This window comes from Artibeus jamaicensis, unplaced genomic scaffold (assembly GCF_021234435.1).
Source record: "Artibeus jamaicensis isolate MK-2021 breed Jamaican fruit bat unplaced genomic scaffold, CSHL_Jam_final contig_444, whole genome shotgun sequence".
In the NCBI taxonomy this organism is placed as follows: Eukaryota; Metazoa; Chordata; class Mammalia; order Chiroptera; family Phyllostomidae; genus Artibeus; species Artibeus jamaicensis.
In genome coordinates this window covers 3,554,331-3,578,164 of record NW_026521831.1, presented here as the reverse complement: position 1 = coordinate 3,578,164, position 23,834 = coordinate 3,554,331, and the positions used below count along the sequence as shown (strand labels likewise).

Below are 23,834 nucleotides of genomic sequence, written 5' to 3'. Positions count from 1 at the left end.
GCCTGCATAGCATGTACAGTGGAACTTCAGAGAGGGCCTCGCCAGGGAATGGCTGAGCCCAGACCCCACATGGGCGGGACTGTAACCGGCCCTGGAACTGGCCCCAAGAGCAGGGGCAGCTGCGGCAGAGCCGGCACAGGAGCTCCTGGCAGGTGCCAGGGACAAGGTGTCTGCGCTCAGTGACTTGGGGAGGAAGTGCCAAGGGGTCAGTAGGTGTTCAGGGCCTTGTAGGCTGGTGTCAGCCTGGGGCTTTCCCGCTAATAGGCCGTGCGGTCCGAGCGCCGTGTTCAGTGACCAGTGGTTAGCGAGCAGGAAACTCCGCCTCCCATAGATGCAGCCTGGGAAAGCACAGGCGACCAGGGTGCCGACGCCTCTGTGGCATCAGCAGGGCCCCCTGGGCTGCGTGAAATCACCCGGCCACCCGGGACACTGTTTACTATGCCATGCAGCTAAGGGCGGTTTTCCTGGTGGAGTCTCTCAAAGTATTTCAAGTTCAAAGTGAAGGAGAAAAGTGGTGCTAGGGTGCTGTCTGCTCAGGTGTATTTTTTAAACATGGGCACACAGAGGACCTGTGAGGTCCACCTTCCTCTACAGGCTCGAGTCCCGTGTGGCTCCCTTGGGCGTGCGTGCATTTATCAGTGTCTGCTGTGTGTCTGAGAGCAGGGGCCCCTCGAGAAGCCAGGGGCCCCGTGAGCACAGCGTGAACGCTAAAGCCGCTCAGACTCAGGGTCTGGCACTGGCTCTGTGTCCGAATGGTCACACTCTTGCCCCACCCGAGCGCCCGTTCCCTGTCTAGCAGGGCAAGGTCCCCACCGGTGCCTGTCACAGGAGGGCTGTGTCTTGTGGTCCGTGGACTCCTTCTGCCAGCCTGCTCTGTTGAAAGCTTGCCCCTGGGGGTGACCTCAGTCCATTTGTGGCCCGACCTCGAAGCCTTTGGGGGTTTGGTTTCCCCGGTGTGGTGAGGGGGTGGTCTCAGCCTAGACAAAGTCTACAGTGGTGCCCCCACACCTCCAGTGAGGTGCCCCCCATTCTTCCCTATTCCTCTCCAAAGCACCCTCTGTCAGGAGTCCGCTAGTTTTATGTAAGTTCTTTAAACAATGTGTCAGAAGCGCATGGGAAGAACCGAACCGACACCTTCAGGCAGGGCGGTTGCCCTCTCAATGAACCAGATGTTCTCCTTCTCCAGGTCTCGTTCGCTCAAGGAAGGCCCATCTTTGGGGTGGAGTGGGGGCCGCAGCCTTCTGCGCTGTTTTGGGTGCTGGGTCGCAGCCGCTCCCTTTTGCAGTTACTGGGCTCTGTTCTTCTTGTTAATGCGCGCCACTCACCTGGCACCCCTGCAACAGACCAGCTCGCAGTCGTGCACGGGTCTCAGGTGCGTGCAGTGAGCCTCCCTTTAACATCTGGTTTTCTTTTCTCCACAGCAAACCCAAGGAGCCCGTCTTCAGCCCTGGTAAGTCTGACGTGACCTTCGTGCGGGTGCCCCTCACTCACCTCCTTGGGACCTGAGGCAGCTGCTCCGGGGGCCAGCTCTTGACACGCGGGACTTCAGGGGCCAGCTATCCGCTGGTCCCTGGGGACTTCGGGGGATCACCACTCCGATCGTAGAGGCTGTCCATAAAACGGTCATAAAAACTAAACCTTTACTGACCCCCTCTGAACACCGATTCAAGTGACGTCAGTAAGGCGGAGGGGAGAGGCCACGACCAATGCTGTAGGCCGCAGAGGTGTCCAGCCTCTGGCTTCTCTGGGCCACACGTTAGGTACACAGCAACACATAATCACACACACACACACAAATCTCATAATGTTTTAAGTAAATTTACAATTTAGTGTTGGGCCGCGTTCACGGCTCTCCTGGGCTACTACACGTGGCCTGCGGGCCACAGGTCAGCCCCCCTGCTGGGGATTTCTAGTTACCAGACTGCTGCTGCCTCTGTCCATCCCACTCACGGGCTCCTGCCGCCAATATTTGCGTTTCTCTGAAAAGTAAAGTTCCGGATGCAGCAAGTTACAACTTGTCTAGAAGTAGCCTTTTCCCTTTTCCTCTTTGATTTCCTAACCTGCACACTGATAGTTCACACAGACCTTTCTTCCCGTGGATCTTTTTGTAACACATTTCACAAGGTAGATGCTATTTTTAGAATATCAGCCTTACTTAAAAGTGCACTTGAAATGCAAAACAATTGACAAGTATGCAGTTAGTTAAATCCACTCATTTAATTTTAGTTTTCCCAGATTCTTCCTTTAATTCAGAACTGAAACATAGAAGTCAGAGTTTGGGGGTTATCAGCAAGAGCTTTAGTGTTTATTTCGTTGTCAGGGAGCATGAAATTACTGACCATTACTGACCATAAGCCCGCGGAGCGAGGCTTACTTGTCGGGATCCCTGAAACGCGCCCCGGTCTCTCTGCCAGGGGCCGGGGGCACCTCCCACGAGAACTAGTGCGCGCCCTGCAGCAGGCAGGCAGGCCCCCTGCAGCGCTCCACGTCTCTTTATCTAGCCCTTCTGTCCCTGTCTCCGAAATCTCACGGGAAGCGCCGGGTGACACACTGTGAAGGTAGGCCGCCTCTCCGAAACCTCATAGCTCTCTGAGCAAAGCTGTGGCCCAGGCTCCAGAAACTGTTTTCATACAGGCAGACAACTTCTCTCCTTGTATGAAAATGGTTTTGCGAGGCAAACCACTTGGATTGAAGCTAAGCCACTGAGCATTGACTTGGTTGGGTTTAAAGCAGCAGCTGTCATTTGGATCTTGATTGATTATTGGCCGATTACAGGAACTTCCAGAAAATCTGTGTAAACCTTAAGAGAGCTATAGGACGAGCCCTGGGTGTCCACCGTTTGAAATGGTCTCCTGCACCGCTGCTGGCCTCGTCCCCCGGCACCTCTGCGTTTGGTGGCTGTCACCCTAACATGCCTGAATGAACCATGGCTTCCCCTCGCTGCGTTCTGATTTTAGATGTAGGACGTCTGTGTTGCCAGTTCGAAACCACGCCGAAGCTGAGTCCGTGGCTATTTGCCTAGTCCAGTCATTTAGGCCTGTGGAGTAAGTAAGCAAGCCTCGGTCGTGAGGACTCCGTACGCCACACCCCACTACAGTATGCGCGAGTAGGGTGCTTTGATTAAACTTAATTCATACACATGGATTAAATCCAGCCACGTGGGCTCTGTGCGTGCTGCAGAAGTGGCTTTGTGCTCTCTCTGCTCCTGACCTGCAGTCTGGGGTTCCTCCCTTCCGGGGGGCGGACGGGGTCACCCTGAGTTAACTCTAAGCGCTGTCACGCTGTCCCTTCTCTTCACGTCTGTCAGTCTGCTGGGCGCTTTTAGGTTTTTCAGTGGGCCACACAGTCTGCTGTGCTTAGGTCTGGGTGAGGGATAATGACAGGGAGGAGGTTGGAGGCCAGGAGAAGAGCCTGTGTAGGGACCCAGAGCAAGACAGACATGTAGGGTGACAAAGCAACACGGCTGGCCAGAGAGGAGAACCCACGTACGGTGGCTGGGCTGGGCCGTTGGGCCTTAGCATACAGCGAGAGACAGGCGCAGGATTTTGGCAGAGATCCGTGAAATTCAGTTTTGGCCTTAATGGGTGTGGTAGCAGAATATAAGATGGCCTAGGGGACCAATAAGAGAGGCTGCTGTGATGGGGCCCCTGGTGGCCTAGTCCAGTGGAGCTGGGGGGGAGGGAGCCCAGTGAGAGCCTTCTAACAGGGATCCCCGGACATGGTGACCAGCACCCTGCACAGGAGCGAGTGGGTATTGTCTTTCGTCCCAAGTCCAGCTTCACTTGCAGAGCGAAGAGTGTGTCACGTGCATGCGTTGGGGTCTGCAGTGTGGGCACAGTAACAGAGCTGAGATGGCCTCTGGCTGCGCAGGCAGCACTGCATGCGGCATCGTGTGAAATTAGGAACAAGACTGACAGAGCTAATCCGTAACGATGGTACCTAACGGTGTTGTAGTGACTTCGTGGCGTTTCCTCACCGCTTGCCTTCTGCGGATGATTCTTCTGTGAGTGACGTACAGATCTCCCTTGTCCCGACGGCCCCGCTATGCAAGGGCCATGAGAGCCCTGTGCTTTGATCTGCGGTGAGGCACCAAGCGCAGGGAGTTCTGAATCCACACTTATCAGAGGCCCACCAGAACTCTCTCGGGTCTTATTATGTCCTGGAAATGCAGCCAGGAAACCCCAAGTTGTCTCTTTTTCAAAGTCCTGGGGTGGCCTCGTGTTGGTGTACTAGTGGGTTTTGCTTCTGTCCTCACAATTTACTAAAACATCGTAAGTTATTATAGTAAAATAACTCATAATGTTTCATAATAGAAAGTGTTTGCTCTGTGAAGTTTTATTTCTCAGTTTTTCTCGCCAGCGGGCCTTTGCTCTTTCGTTTTCCACTTCTCGCATTTCTCCGAGCATTGTCCTCGGTGCATGCATCCTGGCACGTACTTCTGATTCAGGGCGTCCATTGTAAAAGATACATTTTTACATTGTGATATTACAACGCAATTTAAATATTGAAGGGCACCTTACAAATTTTGATATCGATATTATATATCCATTAAACTCAGTAAAAAGTTTCAGTGCATTTTTTTGTGTTATAATATGGGAGGGGTGCCGTTTTTTCCCATTGCAACAATAAAGCAAATGTAAGCACCAAAACCTCTCGTGAAAAATGACTAGAACCTAGTTCTCCCCTGTTTTTTACATCTTCTTCTATATTTTATGTACTTGAGTCAGCAGAACATCAGAAACACGTGAGGGGAAATTGGCCGTTTGTTAGAAGTGGCAACACAACGGAGGGTAAAGCTTGCACGTCCCCCCCGAAGCGCTGGAGAACGCACATCTGCCTGCCGGCGCCCTGGGCGCTGAGCGGTTCACCACCCTCTCTGTTCCTTTTGCAGAAGAAGGGTACGTGAAGATGTTCCTCCGCGGACGCCCGGTCACCATGTACCTGCCCAGGGACCAGGTGGACTGCTACAGCCTGGAGGCCAAGGCGGACCTTCCAACCAAGAGGCTCAAGCTGGAGTGGGTGTATCCTCCATCCATCCATTGGGCCTCCATGAGGTCCTCAGCCAATTCAGGCTTTCGGCTTCATGTTTAACTACAGAAATTCGTAAAACTTAAGTCCTCTTAAGCTTCTAAAAACAAACTCTCCCACTTAAAAAACATAATTTAACAAAACTGGCTCTGTGTCAGCACCCAGGGAGACTAGCAGAGTAGCTCCCTAAGAGCTAGTGATTGTGGAGAGCACAGACTGCCACTCCCTGGGGGTCTCTGGTCCTCACTCAGATGCACAGGCAGCGTCCTCCTGGAAGGAGAAGACTGACAGCCAGTGGCTGTCTGAATGACTTTTTATTTTTTGGACAGCTGTGGGAAAATGCACAACTAGTTTCTGGCCTGGATTTTAATTTTTCTGACAGAATCAAGTTAGTTAAAAACTTAATTGAAAAGTAGATTTAGCCAAACTAATCACAGTGGGTAGAATCTGAGGTTCTAATGAAACCGAAAGTGCTGATCATTTTTAGCAGTAGCCATCTGTACTCAGCTCTTCGGGGATGGTGGGAAAGCCAGGGCTTTACACTGTGAAAGGTACAGCGGCCAAAATGCAAGAAAATACTGAACTTAGGAATGAGAAAGCGAGGCTATCCGAGAGCGAAGCTGTGCTAGCAGGAAGTTGCTAAGCTGAAAGGAAGAAAGAACGATAGCCCGGGAGGAAGGATGCGGATCCCCCAAACCTAGTAGGGCGTGGCGGCCACGGGAGCCCCACATCCAGGCTAATCTGGCCTCACTGAGCGGGTGAGAGAGGTGAATACCCATGCACTAAACGAAATCTCCACGCAGCATAGATGTAACACCCCTCTGAGAATGTAGGAAGCCTTTCCCCCAGCCCAGAACCTGGGCCACAGCGTCCGAGTCAGCCATGTGACCACTGTTCTTGAGACAGAGCACCCCATGCCTCCGTAGCAGGAGATTTGGAATGTGAAGTCGTCCCGACAAGAAGGCCCCAAAAGACAGGACAGCGGGGCTGAGAAAAAGGCTGGATTATGTGTGGGTTTTTCTGTTTCCTTGCATTTTACTTTAACTTTTCACTCTAGGCTACTTTTCCTTCACTGTACTGTTTTATTTTACTCTGCAGGAGCCTGCGAAGGACACCTTCCAGGCCACGCAGATTTTAAGACAAAGAGCAAAAGTCCTTCATTTACCCTCAAACAAATATTTATTGAATGCCAGTTTAATGCAAAGCCCTGAATGCAAATTACACAAAATGGGTTTAAACTGAGGCTGGTGTAATTACATTTGGAAGAATTGCTACTGTATTTGAAACTAGGGAATCATATACTTTGGAAACTTTTTAGAATTACCATCTGTACCTAAATTTCTCCCCCCCAAATATATTTTTATTTTTTCAGATTCAGAAGTCAGAAGCATCTCCTGCCCCTATTTTGGGATTTATTTCAGTGCGTGGAAGTGAAGTGATTCAGTTAGTTTCTCTTTAAGTCAATAATTGTTAAATTGGTTATAGCAGATCTGGAAAACATTATCCAAAACACACATGTGTTCAGCCAACTCCTGTTTATATTTTAGAAAATATGAAACAGTGGTATTTGCTCCAAATAAGTGGTATATTTTGCTAGGCTATTTCCTCACATGTAAGTTCACATGTTTTGCTCTCCTAATAGTTTTCAAGGTTTGGAAGTATACACACCAAAATCTTAACAGGTAATTATCCTAAGGACCTGGGAATGGTTGGAGGAAAGACCTAACTTTTTAAACTTTTATATACTCATAGATGTGTGTGTTTGTGGTCTACACCTTTTACAAGTACTTTCATAATGAAAAAGATTTAGCTCCAAAATTACAGTTAAAAATAAACTTAAATTGACTTAAACATGTTAAAGTCAATTATCAGTGTCTTAAATATTTTGAAAATATTCTAAAACATAAAGAATTATCAAAGCTTGGGAAAATACAGACAACTGTAATTGAACAACAATAAAATAATTTTAAAAATTAAAAAAATTATCAAAGCTTAAAGGTTTTTTTTGGAATAGGGTTGATAACCACACTAAATATTTGGAACAGTAGTTATCATTTTCCGATGTATTTTTTTCATACAAGCTACATGTGACACAAACTAGAATAGAGATTTGATTAATTTCTCAGTCGTGATCCTAGAACCAGGCCAAGTGTCTCTCATTGATCCGCAGCCTAATGGCCTTTTCAGTGTCCGGTTGTAAGTTTGTGTCTCAAGACAACAACATGAAGAGGTGTCAAAGGACACTCGGTTGGCCCTGCTGCTCCTTCTAATTCCAGTTCCCGAGTCAGGCCCCCGCCCTCGAGAGATCAGAGGTTCAGAAGGGAAAGGAAAGTTCACGCACCGTGGACTCTTGTGAGAGCTGAGTAGGTCTGAGCAGAAGTGGTAACTGCAGATAAATGTTGCACAAGAGGCAGTGGAAAGGAAGGAGAAAATCTGGTGCACAGTAGTCCAGCACATTTGTGAAATTAGCATTGAAATACAACTCCAAGGGACTTCACTCTGGAGTCAGGGTGGTGCGGTGCAGCAGGACACTGCGGCTGTCAGCCTTTCTGAGGGGTGAGGAAGTCAGGACCCACATAAAACTCCAACAGCTCAGCGAAAACACTGACCTGTGGGTGACTCCTAGGTCCGCGATTAACTGGCTAAATCGGAAAGAGTTAATCTCCCAGTGACTTCACAAATGTCTGATCTAGTTCCCTTCAGTAAATAAAATAGATAAATTACCATTTTTAATCAAGCTAAAAAATTCAGCTTTCAAAATATAATACATGCTTTCTAAAAATAAAGCCACATCTTTGTATTAAAAATATGTACTCACATTAAACCAATGACCATGTCCAACTTTACAGCCTATTTAGGGAGATGGAAATATTTGGCACTAGTTATTGTACAATTTAAGGTTATTTGAACTTGTGAAACTGAGAGTAATAGTAGTCATCTATAGAATTGTATCGCCTGTTGAATAAAGCTGATGCTTTGTCAGCTCTTCCAAGGAAAAAAAGTTTTATCTTGACACACTCAAAGCTACGGGTACAGGGGCCGAGACTGTCGGAACAACCTGTACCTGCTGCCGACGGGCGAGACGGTGTATTTCATCGCGTCTGTGGTCGTGCTGTACAACGTAGAGGAACAGCTTCAGAGGCACTACGCTGGCCACAATGACGACGTGAAGTGGTGAGTCCCCCAGACTCAGGCTCGTGCCACACTGGCGAAGCACTGTCAGCAGAGGGCTCGGTATTGGGACGTGTCTCAGGAGAAGCACAGGGGGTCCGTGGGAGAGCGAGTGGGGTCCGTGGGAGAGCTCTTCTCCATGTTCTGTGCTGTTGACCGGCTCCCTGGCTCCCTGAGACACCTTTTTAGTTTTCTGTCTTTATGACACATAATCTCAACCAACCATAGTACCTAAACCGATAGCTCTAATTGACCCTTGATTAGAAGCCTTCTGAAGACATCTAGTGCCAGCAGCTTCTAATTTGGGTCTTTATTTTTTAATAAAAATTAAAATGTCTTGCCTCATGTTTATGGCTGTGTCTGCTGTTCCCCTATTCATAGATTTTGGTGGGGTTTTATGTATCTCGGAAGAATGGATGGATAGATGGACGGACAGACGGATGAAACAATGGATTTACATATTTATAGGATGTCTTTGCTATTCGATATACTCAAAATGACTTCTTAATACAGTTTCAGACTAATTAAATGGTTTTGAGATAGAAATGGTATTTTCCACTTTTATTCCTGAGTTGAGAATCCTCTAGAGATGCAGGAATGAAGATGAAACAAAATAAGCTCTCATTGACTGGCATCACCAGGGTGCTCAGCTTACTGTGAGTCCGTAAGAAGTTGGGCATTATGTCTTTCTTATATTTAAACTGTCAACTAGGTTATACTTGATCAAGGAAAAAATAAAGTTTACCCTTAAACAGCAGCTATTTTATGGACTTTTTTTTAGCCTAGCGGTTCATCCGGATAAGATCACGATAGCAACAGGACAGGTCGCGGGCACCTCCAAGGATGGAAAAGTGAGTTACAGCATCTCTTGTGTTTTTGTCACACACTGGTCACACAACAGAATGTTTTGCCGATGAACAAGGATGCTTAGGTGTCAAGCACCTGAATACTTCTTAACCCCCATTAGAATTTTTTACTGTGAATTAACACTTTTACAATGATCTTAAAAACCGTTTGAATTCAGCTTCATTTCAGCCAGTTTTTAAATAACGTTGTTCTTGTCTAAGAATTCATTAATTCTTAAGAAATTTACCTGCATGATAAACATGAAAATATGAAAAACATTTAATAAGTGAAGTTAAAATCATAGTGAATAATCATTTGAATATGGGCCTCTTGCCTCCCCAGTGATTTCCAGCCCCTTCCCTGTGAGCCATCCGCTTGCGGTTGGCCAGTGGAGCGCGTCTGTGCGCATGCGCATGTGCGTCTTGCGCGTGCGCAATCCGCAGAGGCTGCCGGGGCATTAGCTCAAACTGGGTTGGCCCTTCAGCAAGGTGTCAGCTGATGTTCGAGGGGGTCGGAGAACTGGTGGAATTTAGCAAATAGAACACAATTCAAAATTGGCTCCCAGGCCGTTGTTTAGGACAGGCTGTGGTCATTGTCATGTCGTATCCAAAACTGCTGTCCTTTTTTGATACCTACCTTAGTATAGCTGCTTACCGAACAATGTATGATTTGAAACCACCTACATGAAATGCTTCCATTTTTATCAACGTGCTTTCTTCCAGCAAACGAGTGCTACCATTTGTCAGCAGAGTTCAATAACATCAACTTTTAAATATTAACTTTATGCTTTTTCCATTGCAGTGCTACACTTGAAGTAACAGGAACAATAAATCAGACCACTGTTACATAAATACACATAAGTGGGACAGAGTCACTTTTTTTTTTTTTTGTCAAGTGACCTTAAAAGTTCTTTGAAATTAGTAGCAAGTTATCTGCTCCTCCCTCTAGTGGACCAAAAGTGTATTTCAGTTTCTGGCATTGAACTCAATCAGAACTTTCCAAAGGGTGAAAATGGGGTGGCTGCCCGAGCCTCTCCTTTCACCCCCAGCCTCTCCTTTCACGCCCAAGCAGAGGAATCAGAGGTCATGTGATTGCCTGCAGCTGCCCAGCTCCTTAGAGACGAGTCCGAACTAGCACCTAACTCACCCGACCACACTCTGTGTCCTGGGAACAGATCTGCCGGCTGTTCTGGACTGCTAGCTTCTAAAGAGCGAGATTAGTGTAGATCACCTTGCAACACCCTGAGAGAGTGCGGGACTAAACCATGACAATTCTCGTCTTCGTTGTGCGTGACTGACTGCCTGTTGGGCTCCTGTGGGGCCCAGGGAGTGCCTTAAACGATGGGCGGTGGCCGCCCTAAGGAATGCACACGCACTCTCCCCTTGGTAACCGCACGAACATCATAGCCTAACCCTTGACCGAGATTCCGTTTCCCTCGTCATTTCTCATTTTTAAAATGCAGGGGTGTCCAGGAGTAAAAGTAGAATAATTCCTGTGGAGTCCAGCATGGGCTGTTCAAAATTACAACTTGGTAACCTCTCCTGAGGTTACCTTGGCCCAGGGGCCATGGCCTCCTGGGGACAGCGGGGATCTGTCTTTTATGTTAATAGAACTTAGAAAAGCAGAAAGAGACCTTTTGACAAAAAGTGTTTTGACACTTTGTTTTGACATCTTGTTTTGACAAAGGTGAAGCAATCTTGTAGCTTCAAAGTAAAGATGTGTAGTTGTCACAGTCGAGGACTTGGCGTGTTTTCTCTCCCCAGCAATTGCCCCCACACGTGCGCATCTGGGATTCCGTGACATTGAATACCCTGCACGTCATCGGGACTGGGTTTTTCGACCGAGCCGTCACCTGCATTGCCTTCTCTAAATCCGTAAGTCTGAGCCGGGAGGGTGCACTCTGTTCCCAGGGAGCAGGTGGCCAGAGGGGGCAGGGTGAGCGTCAGTGCACAGGTCTGACCTTGAAGCCTTCCGGCTTCCCTGGCCCCCTCAGCCAGAGGTCAGCGTTCCAACTAGACCTCTCCAGACATGCGGGTGTGCTGATGGCAGAAGGCTCTGCAGCCGCTGTCTTCGGGTTTGGTGAGGCAGTTTGCCTGTTCCGGCCTTGAATTTCCCCTGCCCCTCCTTAGGGGCCCCAGCAGGACCCTGCTGTCCTCACAGGGGCTAGCTGCCTGTCTCTTATAGGAGCCAGACAGCCCCTGTGGTCTCCCAGATGTGCTTCCTCCAGATGTGCCTGCTGTTCCCCAGATCCACCCTGTCAACCACTTCTTCAGGCAGCTCAGAAACTGATGTCCGAGGCCCCTGTCTGTGCTTATGTCCCAGCAGCACACGCCTCGCCCCAATGCTCTTGGTCCTCCCACAACCCTTCAGTCACCCATTAGCACCAGGCGTGTGTTGTGTGTGCAGCAGGCACCAGCTCCTGTGGAGGGGGCAGGGGCTCTGCAGCCCCTTGGAGGCTGGTTTTAGTGGACCTGCTGGGGAAGAGCCAGCCCCTTGGCCCCTCGTGCTCCTGTCCCTTCATCAGCCCCACCCCCTCCCCGTTCACCCCTCTCCTTGTCCGTCTGTCCGAGCAGGCAGGTCTCAGAGGCAGTCAGTAAATACTCTTTAACTGAAATGTGGCGGTCCCGATTAAAAGTAAAATTAGTGTTCATTTTTCATCGCGCTCAACCCGTTTTGTTCTCAAGTGCAATCTTTGGGGAACACACATGTTTTCCAGAACGGAGGGAGCACCCTGTGTGCCGTGGACGACTCCAACGACCATGTGCTGTCCGTGTGGGACTGGCAGCGGGAGGAGCGGCTGGCCGACGCCAAGGTCTCTCTCCCGGCCCAATGCCGGCTGTGCCAATGTTTCCATTTGGAGCCTTCTCTTTCCCATGCCTGCTTCCCTGCTTCCCAGTGGGCTCTGGGGTCCCCACCCCAAGGCAGCCCTCGGGCGACACCTGCCCCAGATCCCTCTGACCTGTCCCTCCCCCCCCACCAGGATGCCAGGCCCAAGTCCTGGCGGCGTGTCTTCCCCTCTGCACGAAGTCTGCAAGGGTTTTCCCTGCTCGTTTTACAGCCACGACCCCTGTAATTCACTGCATCACTCATTTGATGACTTTTTCTGTCTTTCATTCAACAAAAGCCCCCATGTACTCACATGTCGAGGAGGCCCCGGAGGTGTCGTGGTGCTGAGATGCTGTGCCAGTGCCAGCCCCCATCAGTGGGGGGCCGGAGGGAGCAGGGTGGGCGCAGAGGAGGCCAGCACCACCTGCCCCGTCTCCTCCGGGGCCCAGAGCGCTTCTGCCCCACCTCCCATCCATTCTGCCCAACAGAGCAGCGAGCTTTCACAGGCATTTTCCTGTGTTCCTCCTGTTAAATCGTGGTTCGCTCTGTCTCACAGAACTGACTTCATAGTTCTGTCCTGGCATCCACTAGCCTTACGTAGTCCTACTTCCCTCACATGAGGGGTAGCAAGGGGTCGCCCTCCTTTCTTGCTGTGGGGAGAACATCTTCCTTGCAAGACTGGGCTGCAGACCCTATACACTAATCATATGTTTCCTAACACCTGCTTTCATGCTAGAGCCTTGCCTTCTAGTAGTCTGGTCACGAGTAAGTTCTTGCGTTGCTAGGCTGAAAGTAGTCAGAGGCAAGTTAGCCTCCAGGTGTGAGAAGGTGTGACTGAGTTATCAGCAGACGGAACAATCAGGTCTCTTTCATCCAGCCAGGGTGCAGGGTAGTGAGAGTCACCCAAGGACCTGGGTCCCCAGCTTGGTTGCCGACCCACCAGCACAGTCCCAGGAGTTACACCAGGAGGGACCCCAGGGCAAACACAGCGGCCCATGTGGGCCGGGAGCAGTGGAGCTGCACAAAATGCAGATTCCCAGCCCCAGAGGTTCCCGTCACTACGTGGGGAGGGGACCTGACATGTGCACGAAACGCCCCGCAGCCTGTCCTGCCGTCTGGCCGGGGCCGGGCCACCACGACGGGACGAGGAGGGCCCGTTCCCCTTGCAGTGCAGTCCCCTGCTGCCCCTGCCCCCCAAGCCCACTGCAGGCCTGCTCTGTGCCCGCTGCGGTGACGGGTCCTCACAGAAAGAGGGCCCCGTGTTGCGGCCGCGGGCTGCTGTCCAGTGGGCAAGACAGGCGAGGAGAGGTTAAGGCCACCGTAGACATGGGTTTAGTGTTTACAGAGGATCGATTCAGGGGGAAGACCCAGGGCTGGGGCCCGGCCGCGCGCTTTGTCTACGGTGTGTAAGAGACCTGAGCCATCCGAGCCCCCTGCTTTGCCCAGTGCTCCAATGAAGCCGTGTTTGCTGTGGATTTCCACCCCACCGACACCAACATCATAGTCACCTGTGGAAAATCACACCTCTACTTCTGGACGCTAGAGGGAAACTGCCTCATTAAGAAGCAAGGGTTATTCGAGGTAAAGTTCAATGGCGTCTGGCGTTGCTGTTTTGGCGTGCACTTGGGTCAGCTGGCTCCACTTGTCATCAGGGAGCTTTCAGGCACCCAGTCTCAGAGTCAGTTTCACCGGGCCAGTGTGGGGGTGCGTGTGTGGGTGTAGCGACAAAGACTGTTCCCAGACCTTTACTAGAGTTGAGGAGCGGGCCCCCACAATGGCCAAGATACCCTGTGCCTTTTAGTCTGGCCACTCAGGGGCCTCTGACAGCACCGGGGGACAGTGCCTCTTCTCTCTGGTGACAGCTGCAGCTGCGCCCGGAGACGGAGTTAGAGGACTCCCTTATTCTGGTACCAGGGCCTTGTTCCTCACACTGTAGGCACGACAGCACTGCCCACCCCTGGGCCCCCCACCCCCAACACCCTCCTTGGCTGGAGCTGTCGGTAACCTTATATGAGCAGGAATTTGGTAAGAGCAGATGCTCTCACCGCATTAGTTGTGTAAGGGCAGGTAGAAGTGCAAGGCATGCAGGGTGGTAATGCCGTCTCTCTGGGGGTTAGTGCAAGTCTAGGTGGTAGTAATAAAGCCAGAGGACGTCTTGACTAAATATATAAACACATATATTTATGACACTCTGCAGAAGCAAGAAAAGCCAAAGTTTGTTCTCTGCGTGACTTTTTCTGAAAACGGCGACACCATTACCGGAGACTCGAGTGGCAACATCTTGGTGTGGGGGAAAGGTAACACATGGTCGTTCCCAACTCAAACTGGTTTGGCGGTGTTATGAGAAATCAAGCATGACTTCGGTAAGAATTGTCTATTAACATAATCCACAGGATCGCTCTTACACTCCGAGTGACTCAGGTACATACACAGGTGTGTGCATGTGTGGCCTGGAACCATTACACCAGAGCAGAGGAACACGGGTCTTTAAGAGTAGTGCCTCGTTGTCATTCTGAAAGGCTCGTTAAGCCCAAGATGCTACGATGGGATGAGTACTTCTATTAGGAGATGTATTAACAAATGACAACGATGAAGTCAGCCGTGACTGTTTTGTAGCTGTGAAATATTTAAGCCACTGTCCTGGCTCACATAGCATTCGAGTACCAATACGTGAGTGGCAATATGCACTGTGGGCGCTCGGGCAAGTCTGACCAGAGTCCCCACTGCCGGTGAGCAGGCGATGGGAGGGAGGGGGCATCACTTAGAACACACTCTCTGGGCTCAGCCCAGGGAGTGTGCTGATGTCGATTTTAAAGCAAAACTGGCCCGTGATGAGACACAGGGCACCCCCTCCTGAAGGACTAAGGATGGTTTCTTGGTGTGTTCAGGTACGAATCGAATAAGCTACGCCATTCAAGGGGCCCACGAGGGGGGCATTTTCGCACTTTGCATGCTAAGGGACGGCACCCTGGTGTCGGGAGGAGGGAAGGACCGAAAGCTCATTTCCTGGAATGGAAACTACCAGAAACTTCATAAAACTGAGGTAAGACAGCTCAGTCTTATTTTTTATGAAATTTGTTTTGAGCCTTAAACTCTTGCCCCAATCAGTGTCCTTGTTGATTTTAAATCTTTAGCATACCATTTTTGAAAATTGTTTTAGATATCATTTTATTGAGTGGTATATTTTTTAAAGTTTTATTTATATGTAGAGAAGGGGGAAGGGAGGGCAAAAGAGAAGGAGAGAAACATCAGTCAGCTGCCTCTTACACACCCCCACCCGGGGGCCTGGCCACATCCCAGGCCCTGACCAGGGGTCAGAACAGTGACCTTCCGGTTTATGGAATGACGCCCAGCCCTCTGAGCCACACCAGCCAGGGCGAGCGGTGTAACGTTTGACTAAAATCATGGAGGCAGTTACAGTACAACTACGAAAATGGAATTACCTTATTTTACTGTGTATAATGTGCTCCCACATTTTTGTGTACATATTGCACGGGGTTATCATGCCCATTATTACACCCACGGTATATAACCATTGTACCCATGTATAAAGCACACCTTTATTTTTCCCTCAAAAAATCTGGGCAAAATTCTGCAGATTATATACAGCAAAATAACAGTAAATGTATAAAATTTGAGGTTGTAACATTTCCCATTTAGAATATTTTTATAATAGAACCAATCTCACTTTTCCAAGGGAATTGTATCTACATTTTGATTTATCATTACACTCTTTTTCCTTTTTTCCACTAATCTCCAGTGTGTTACTGTGAAGACTTTATCACTTTGAGCTAATATTTACTGAGGGTCTACTTATCACCTGGTTAGCAGCCTGCACCCCAGCAGGAGCCAGAAGCAAGAATTCCAGTATTTCTTCTACACGCTGAGTTTTCTCCCCCAGGCCCCGGGAAATAATGGGCAGACAGATATCAGCATCCATCTGACCGCTGATGGTCTTCCCCCCACCCTAGAGTGGACACGTTGTAGAGGGTTTCCAGCTGCTAAGTCAATGCTCACAACACGATCCATCAGAGAGCAGCTGGCTCGGTGCTTTGGCTGTCGGAGAACTTGGTTTTGTTGCTTGTTGCACTTAGTAGAGGAAGGCCTCCATTCTGAACTCGGAAATCGCTTCCCCTTTCACTGAGAATTCACTGTTGACATTATAATGAGGTTTGACCAGCACTTGACTGAACATGTACCCATGGTGAGCTGTAACCACATCGAAAGCACCAAAGCCTCATCCAGTTTCGTAGAAGATGCTCACCAAGGTTATGTACCCATAATCCTCTTCACTAGCCTGGGCTGCCATCTCCTGTCCTCGCTCCCGTCACAGACACTGGAGGTGGGAAGTGTCAGTAAGCGAGCAGAGACGCTGCTTCCTCCTCCCAAGGAGGGTCCAGAGTCCAGCCCCAGTGCGCCCCAGCCTCCGTGTCTGTTCCCACTGCGAGTTGTTCCTGGCTGGCGTGTTTTGAAATTTTTTTTTCTTAACATGTAGAAAATTCCACATGTTTACCAACATGAACAGTGGATCAAAACTAAGTAGAGTGAAGTTGCCAGAAAATTCACCATTTTAAGTTACAGAAAATTTTAGAAACTCTCATTATGGCTTGTACTATAGGCCAGCCTCTCATTTTCCAAATTTTACTTACTACTTACCACGGCTCTTCGAAGTCATCACAAGTAAGGAGTAACTAACCACAAGTGTTTCTTACTTTTTAGTCTTGTCAAGAAAAAAATGCTTTATTCTTTATTATTTTTTAAACAGCTTTAGTTCTTGCTGATTCTTTTTTTTTTAAATTTTTTAAAAGATTTTATTTATTCATCTTTAGAGGGGAAGGGAAGGAGAGAGGGAGAGAAATATCAATGTATGGTTGCCTCTCATGTGTCCCCTGCTGGGAACTGGCCTGCAACCCAGGCATGTGCCCTGACTGGGAATCGAACCGCGATAGCCTGGTTCACAGGCCCATGCTCAATCCACTGAGCCACACCAGCCAGGTTGATTCTTTTAAGGTATATGAAATGTTCAGAGTGTGAAAGCAAGATTTGGAGTTCTGGTCATTCACTCCACAGGCACCGAGAGTGAGCCATTCCCTGTGCATGCGTGCGCGTGCGTGTGTGTGTGTGTGTGTGTGTGTGTGTGAGAGAGAGAGAGAGAGGCTGTGATAGGCGCTGCCATCAATACACAGACGAAAGCATTCTGAATGGTGGAGCTGATCACTGATGTTAACTCCGATCCTTTCCGCGCAGATCCCGGAACAGTTCGGTCCCATACGGACAGTGGCCGAGGGGAAAGGCCACGTGATCCTGATCGGCACGACCAGGAACTTCGTCCTCCAGGGCACACTGTGCGGGGACTTTGCAGCCATTACTCAGGTGCGTTCCAGCTGGCCCACTGCACCTGTCCATGTCCCGTAACGTTAGAATTTAACAAAGCGTTACGAGGCGGAGACGACCCTGTGTTTCACACTAACACAACCGTCCTGAGCCTCGGGGGGGCTCGGTCTGCTCTCCTGAGTGAAGTGGGGGCGGGGAGAGACTGAGGAGGGCGGGGCCAAAGCGCGCGGCAAGCCTGGCATGTCACCCTTCAGGGCTCCTGCGTGCCGGTTGGAGTGTTCAGAGAGCGTCCGTTTGTCTTGCTTCTCTGTAGGGTCACACCGATGAGCTCTGGGGACTGGCCGTCCATGCCTCCAAACCTCAGTTCTTGACCTGCGGGCATGACAGACACGCCACCCTGTGGGACGCTGTCGGTCACCGGCCAGTCTGGGACAAAATAATCGAGGTAGACGTACATGTTGTATTCTGTTTTCCTTGTCAAAGTTCACCTGGAATATGTCCATTCACCTGGAATATGTACTTGCATGAAATTAATAGTGACATAAATTATCCCCAAATGTCACTTCACTGAGCTCCTCCAAATTGTATCGCTTTAAACATTGCCCAGAGGCCTCACCCATGTAATTCTGCGGGGTGCTGTTGAATTTTGGCAGCGGGGGGCCCTCCGAGTCGGTTGCTGGGTTGCCTGGGTGTGGCCTCGCCGAGGGCCTAGCTGCTGAGGACCCCTGGTGCGGAGCCTGCGTCCTGTTGCCGGATCGCCTTTGGAATGAGCAGTTCTTCTCTGCAATCCAAGTTCAGTGATAAAGGCAGAGCTCTAGTGTTAACACCAGCGTCTCTGTGACCTTTACAAAAGGGACTCCGCGTGCAAAGCAGAGTGCCGGCCGGCCTTCCCCACGGGGCCAGCGCCGCCCTGCCGCACACCCTGAGCTCTGTTCGCACACTGCGCACGTGTGTGAACTCATCGCCCTCACCCCGGCAGCCGCCCTGCAAGTAGGAGTTCCTTCGCCCTGATGGCGCTGGTTAGGAAACCGAGGCTTCGAAACGCCACCCACGTACTTGCCCAGGTTGCCGAGGTCACCACAGAGCCAGCATCTGCACCCAGCTCGGCCTGATTCCCAAACCCAGGGCCCTCCAGCACTCACACTGCTGTGGGTCAGACACACATCCGGTGCCCCAGGTGACACCCCTCCTGTGTAAGGGGTGGCCCCTCTCCAGACCCCACACCGCTGCCCGCAGCCCCACGTAACTGCTGGCATGCCCCAACTTGAGGGTCAGCCCTCCTGCCTTTTGCTTTCAGAGAAGGCCACCGCGGGACTAGAGCTGGGCAGCCACTGGTAGAGCTGAGCAGGAGAGGCCAGGGCCAGAGGGGTGAGCCTGCCACTCAGAGGACAGAACAGGTGTGGCCCGAGGTGGCAGGTGTGGCTAGACGAGGTGGTGCCCTGCCTTGCACCTGTCCCCAGGAGGGGGCTTCATGAATGAAAAATACATGAGGGGTTTGTGCAGACCTGACAGCCACCACCAATGTGGCAGGGACAGTGGCAGTCTGGAGGGGGTGGTTTCCCTGGGGTCTCGGTCAGCGCGGCAGCCGTGCTGAGGGCAGACTGGCGACCCTGTCCACCTGGCACAAGGGTAGAGGCGCCAAACCGGACGCCAGAAACAACTGCGGCTCAGTGCTCTCTGCTTTCTCCCCTGTCTGTGTGACTTTGGACAGGACCCCCGCCCCCGGGCCTCAGCGTCTTCCTGTCAGGCACATTATGAGCCTCAAGCGGCCGCGATTTCTGTGTGTGTGTCGTGGCAGCCTGCACCCACTTACAGCCCTCCCTCTGCGAACAGCATCGCAGCGATGGGTCAGTCCATCACTGGGGAGCGCCTGGGCTCTTACTTTTCAGTTGATCCATAGTCTCTGCGGCTCCTCCTCTTCCCGTTCCCACGGCCGCGCTTTCCTTGGTCTGCCTGTGACCAACCCCTTCTCACTTCAGTTTGTCCGAAACACCCCTGCCAAGGGACCCCCATCTCACAGGCAGACGGAGTCACCCACTCTTTTTCTTGAAAGGGAAAAAGTCGCCTGCTGTGTTCTTTGCTAGCGACCACAGTCCCGACCTGGCAACACAGCCCACGTTCCCTGTGCCACCGCACTTTGTCCCGTCCCCCACGTGGCCCTCACTTTCTGCACCGTAAACCCGCCTGCCATTTCTCAGCCAGGCCCCCGTGGCACCGCGTCCACCTCTCTGACCATGTCGTTGTCCCGTAAACACCTGCTCCCCAATCCTGGTGTGTCCACTCCCACCGTCACCAGTGGTGGCCCTTCCTGGACGGGCCGGGTCTGCCTTCCCGCTCTGGGGACCCACAGCCTGTTGCCACCTCTTCCACTGACCACGCTCCATCTCGTATCAGCACCACACACGCGTGCGGGCCACCGGACCGAAACCTTGAACGTGCCTTCCCCGTCTCGGACCCGCCTGGGGGTGCGGAATGTCTGCGCCCACCCAGTGTCCAACTGCTGGATGGGGACAGAGGCCCTGTGTCTGGGCAGAGCACACACGCCATTCAGCCCGGGGGCCACTGCGTGGCTCCAGGACCCAGCAGAAGGGCACCTCTTCTCGATCCGTGGTCTGGCTGCTGTAGCTATGAGAGGCTGAAAGGCAGAGACAGAAAAATTTTTGTGCCTGGTCCAAGCAGGGAAATGTCGTTCTCTCTGGAGAGAGGAGATTTGTAAACGGGGCTGCAAGGCCCCGAGGGACCAGGGCTGTGCTGTGTGTTTTTATGCGATAGTGCTGTGCCTGGCCGTCAATTTACACCTCCTTTAAAATATTTTAGGATCCAGCTCAGTCTTCTGGTTTTCATCCTTCAGGGTCTGTGGTTGCAGTCGGAACACTGACCGGGAGGTAAGTCCACAGCAGCGTGGCTCACAGGTCACGGAAAGAGGCGTGTTGTCTGTGTTGCCAGGGCAGGTGCGGAGCAGCCCTCGGCTGCATCTCCAGCGTCTGATGACTGAGCAGCAATTGGGTCAGACTCAAGGACACTGAGACAGGGTCCTTCGCATGTCGGACCTGGGGATCTGAGGAAAGCCCTGGCTTGCTCTCCTGGAAGAGTGCCCACAAAAGTGCACAGGCTCAGGCATGTGCGCATAGGCACATGTGTGCTCACATGTGCACACGTGCGTGCTTGCACATGTGCACACGTGCACACACTTGTGTCCCATTTCACGGGATGCGCAGCACCTCCAGCCCTCTTCTGCAGGTGGTGGGGGGAGCCTCAACTTCAGAGTCAGGCACAAAAGCACTTCCAGGTACTGAGACTGTCAAAAGGCTTGTTCTTGCTGCCCTTTCAAAATTTTAGCAACTGCCCAGACCCTGCGTCTCCTACTGAGACTCAGCCTCCTGAGCCGACGCCTCGGGGGGCCAGGCGACAGGTCAATGCTGGGATTCCAGCCTCTCCGCCGGCAGCCACGCGTCTGTGAGCTGGTTGCATGACCTCTGTGCATTTGCTGCTTTTTATAAATTGTGGGAGTATGAGCTGCCTCGCCACTCGGCGCTGGTGGCGGAGGGGACGAGGTACAGAGAGCACCGCCTGGGCGTCTGGCAGGCGAGTTCAGTGGTTCTCCTCGTCATGGTTCTAGAGGTTCCCGTTGTTCGCCATAGGACAGGCACCCCTGACAGTTTTTTCAGGCATTTCTGCTGACGTCCTCCTGCCCTCCCTCTCTGGAAAGCAGACCACCTCGATTCTGTGGTCGTGACTGCAGAGCGTGCGTAGAGAAGGGGCAGCCATTTCTGAGTCATCGGCAGCAGTATTGTAAGAGCCAGGACCCTCGTTTCTAGGGGCTTCTCCATAAAAACACGGGCAGGGCCACACGCTCACCTTCCCTTTAACGCTCTTGGAGAAGCCCGAGGCTTCTGACCAGGAGCCCTGACAGCCAGGTGCTGCCTGTGTAGCGGGACGGGACCTGGCGACAAGGGCAGGATGGAACGTGCAGCCCCATCCCTGCCTTCCATTTATGCCTCCCGCATCTCTGGTCCCAGGGCCTGGCTCCTGATGCCGCAATTCAACGGGACTTTCCAAAGGCCGCTGAGTCTCTCTGCTCCTCGTGTTCTGACCTCTGTTTTGGTCAAATAGCACAGGAAAGGGAAATGGATGTTGCAGATGCAAGAACTTAAAGCCAAGAAGCCAAATCCAGATTTCAGAGGGTCCTCAGGCATGCTGGGCAGCGGCAGGGTTAGGGCCCCGAATGGAAGGCTAAGACAGCGGTGCTGGCCCAGGGGACAAGCTGGCGGAACGTGTCATCTAGGTAGGAACTGCAGGATCAGGAGGCCTCATGGCTTCCCACTCCTGAGAACACGAGTCCCAGTTACCGCCACCACACCAGGACAGGCGGGCAGGAGAGTGCAGTCATTCCATCACGGGAATTTTCCGAGTACTGCGTCCTTGTTAGGGGTACAGAGCACTTCTGCACCTGTCACAACATGACAGGGCTGACTCTGGGCTGGCCAGGTGGTTCTGGGTCCTGAGCCCTGTCTTCCTTCTGAGGAAGCTGAGCTCAGAGAGGTGACTGTCCCCCCTCCTCGCTCATCCTTCGTTCTCACCAGTGTTTCCCTCACCTGGCCGGTGGCTCACGGGGGTCAGACATGGCCCAGCTGGGAACCTCACCGCCCCTGAGGTTGTTCCAGCCCCGCCTTCTGGCCCAGCCCTGCCTCACCTGTACCGCCTGCGGCGGTAACTGAACCAGTCTGAGTAGTCGCCAGTGTGCTGTTCCTTTTCAGGAAATGCTCACAGGCAGGAAATGTTCTTTAAATCAAAGCCGGGAGCAAGCTTTCTTGTTAAGTAAAAGCAGAGTATTTATTAAGCCCTTAGGTTAAGTTTTTAATAGTCTTACGGGTACTGTAATAGGCTGACGTCACTCCCCACTAAGCAGCTTTTTGTACTTTGTCTCTGGTTTGCAACAGGTGGTTTGTGTTCGACACGGAAACGAGGGACTTGGTCACCGTGCACACGGACGGGAACGAGCAGCTGTCTGTCATGCGGTACTCTCCAGGTCAGGGCGCCGGGCACACGCAGTGCAGCCCCAGCAGGTTCACAACAGTCCAAGTGGGGGTCTTTGCAGAAGAAACGTCACGAGCCACCTCGGAGAGAAATCTGAATGCACATCACTGGCATTTAGGGCTCTCTCTCCTCGGTGGTTACCACGCCTGTGTGTTTTCTTAGCTCTCAGTCACAGAAATTTTCACAGAACAGAACTGGACAGGAGAGTGTGACAAAGCCCGTGCGTTCACCCCCGGCCGTGGTGGTCACTGACCCCTGGCCTGTCCCGTTCACCTGCGAACCACCCACTGCCCCTCCGTGTTATTTTGAAGTGATTCGTAGACCCCTGCTCCTCCATCCATTGGTGTCGCTGTCTGCGTCTCAGAAGGAGGAGATTCTGTGAGCGGCTTTGTTGGCGTGTGATTCATATACACTGATTTGCCCGTTATACGTGTGCGACTCACTGGTTCTTAGCAGACTGGTAGAGCTGCACGGCCTTTGCCCCAGCCCGATGTTAGATCCTTCTCAGCGCCCCAGAAAGCTCCCTCCCCGCTCAGCAGCAGCCTCCACCTGCCTCCCAGCCCCGGCCACGCCCCGAGCCACTGGGCCGCTTTACAGACGGACGGCCTGCTCTGGACGTTTCGTGTCAGCGGAGCCACACAGCATGTAGCCTGTGACATCTGTCTGGCTTCTCCTTAGAATAACATGTTTGAGACTAACTCGGGTTATTGTGCACGTATCAGTAGGTAGTTCCTTTTTTATGTACTGGGGTGGCATTGGTTAGTAAAATGATACAGGTTTCAGGCACACAGTCCTGTAGCACATCATCTGGACACCGTGTCGGGTGTTCACCACCCCAGGTCAGGTCTCCTCCCACCATTCACACCCCCGGTGCATTGCATTCCTTTGTAACTCCTGGGCAGTGCCCCTTCCCCCGAGTGGGCCACTTTAACTGGACCTGTCCTTCAGTTGGCGACACTCGGATCGCTTCTATGTTGTGACCACTGTCAGTGACGCTGCTATGAACAGTCACTGTTCATGCCTTTTGTAGACATTTGTTTTCATTTGTCTTGGGAAATGCCTAGGTGTGGTAGGTGTGGAATCAGTGGATCGTACGGCAAATTTATGTTAACATCTTGTGAAAATGCACACCTGCTTCCCAGTGTGGCTGCGCCATTTTACGTTTCCACCAGCAATGCGTCCGGTGACAGTTTCCCCACGCCCTCGCCAGCACCTGCTGCCATCTGTCTTTGGGATCAGCGCCCACCCAGTGGGGACATTGGGTACCCCACTGGTTTCAAGTTACGTCTCTATAGAGACTGCCAAGGATGTTGAGCATCTTTTCACGTGTCTGTCTGTATCTTCTTGGATGAAGTAATATATCCAAATATTTTGCCCATTTTAATTGGGTTTTACTACTGAGTTGTAAGAACTCTTTCTATATTCCATATACGAGTTCTTTATCAGATATGTGATTTGCAAACATTTTTCTCTCAGAGTATGATGTGTCTTTTCCTGTCCTATAATTTATTTTTCTAAGATTTTATCTATTCATTCTAAAGGGAGGAGAAGGGACTAGAGAGAGGAGAAGGGAGGGAGAGAAACATCAATGT

The 23,834-nt window shown here is 51.4% G+C and overlaps 1 protein-coding gene across 6 annotated transcripts in view; it reads left to right on the top strand.

Moving 5' to 3' along the window:
• The window catches only part of EML1 (EMAP like 1), a 144,196-nt gene that overhangs the window by 112,264 nt on the left and 8,098 nt on the right, over positions 1-23,834 (top strand). For 4 of the 6 annotated variants that reach the window (XM_053666080.1, XM_053666079.1, XM_053666078.1 and 1 more), the window contains exons 5-18: positions 1,422-1,450; positions 2,502-2,558; positions 4,892-5,021; positions 8,053-8,202; positions 8,981-9,050; positions 10,809-10,919; positions 11,762-11,857; positions 13,318-13,452; positions 14,069-14,168; positions 14,760-14,914; positions 17,119-17,244; positions 17,519-17,650; positions 20,023-20,090; positions 22,146-22,234. In XM_053666080.1, coding sequence (XP_053522055.1) covers positions 1,422-1,450; positions 2,502-2,558; positions 4,892-5,021; positions 8,053-8,202; positions 8,981-9,050; positions 10,809-10,919; positions 11,762-11,857; positions 13,318-13,452; positions 14,069-14,168; positions 14,760-14,914; positions 17,119-17,244; positions 17,519-17,650; positions 20,023-20,090; positions 22,146-22,234 — 1,448 coding nt within the window. The remainder of the gene's footprint in view (positions 1-1,421; positions 1,451-2,501; positions 2,559-4,891; positions 5,022-8,052; positions 8,203-8,980; positions 9,051-10,808; positions 10,920-11,761; positions 11,858-13,317; positions 13,453-14,068; positions 14,169-14,759; positions 14,915-17,118; positions 17,245-17,518; positions 17,651-20,022; positions 20,091-22,145; positions 22,235-23,834) is intronic. The other 2 variants (XM_053666077.1, XM_037130291.2) reach the window with 1 other exon arrangement.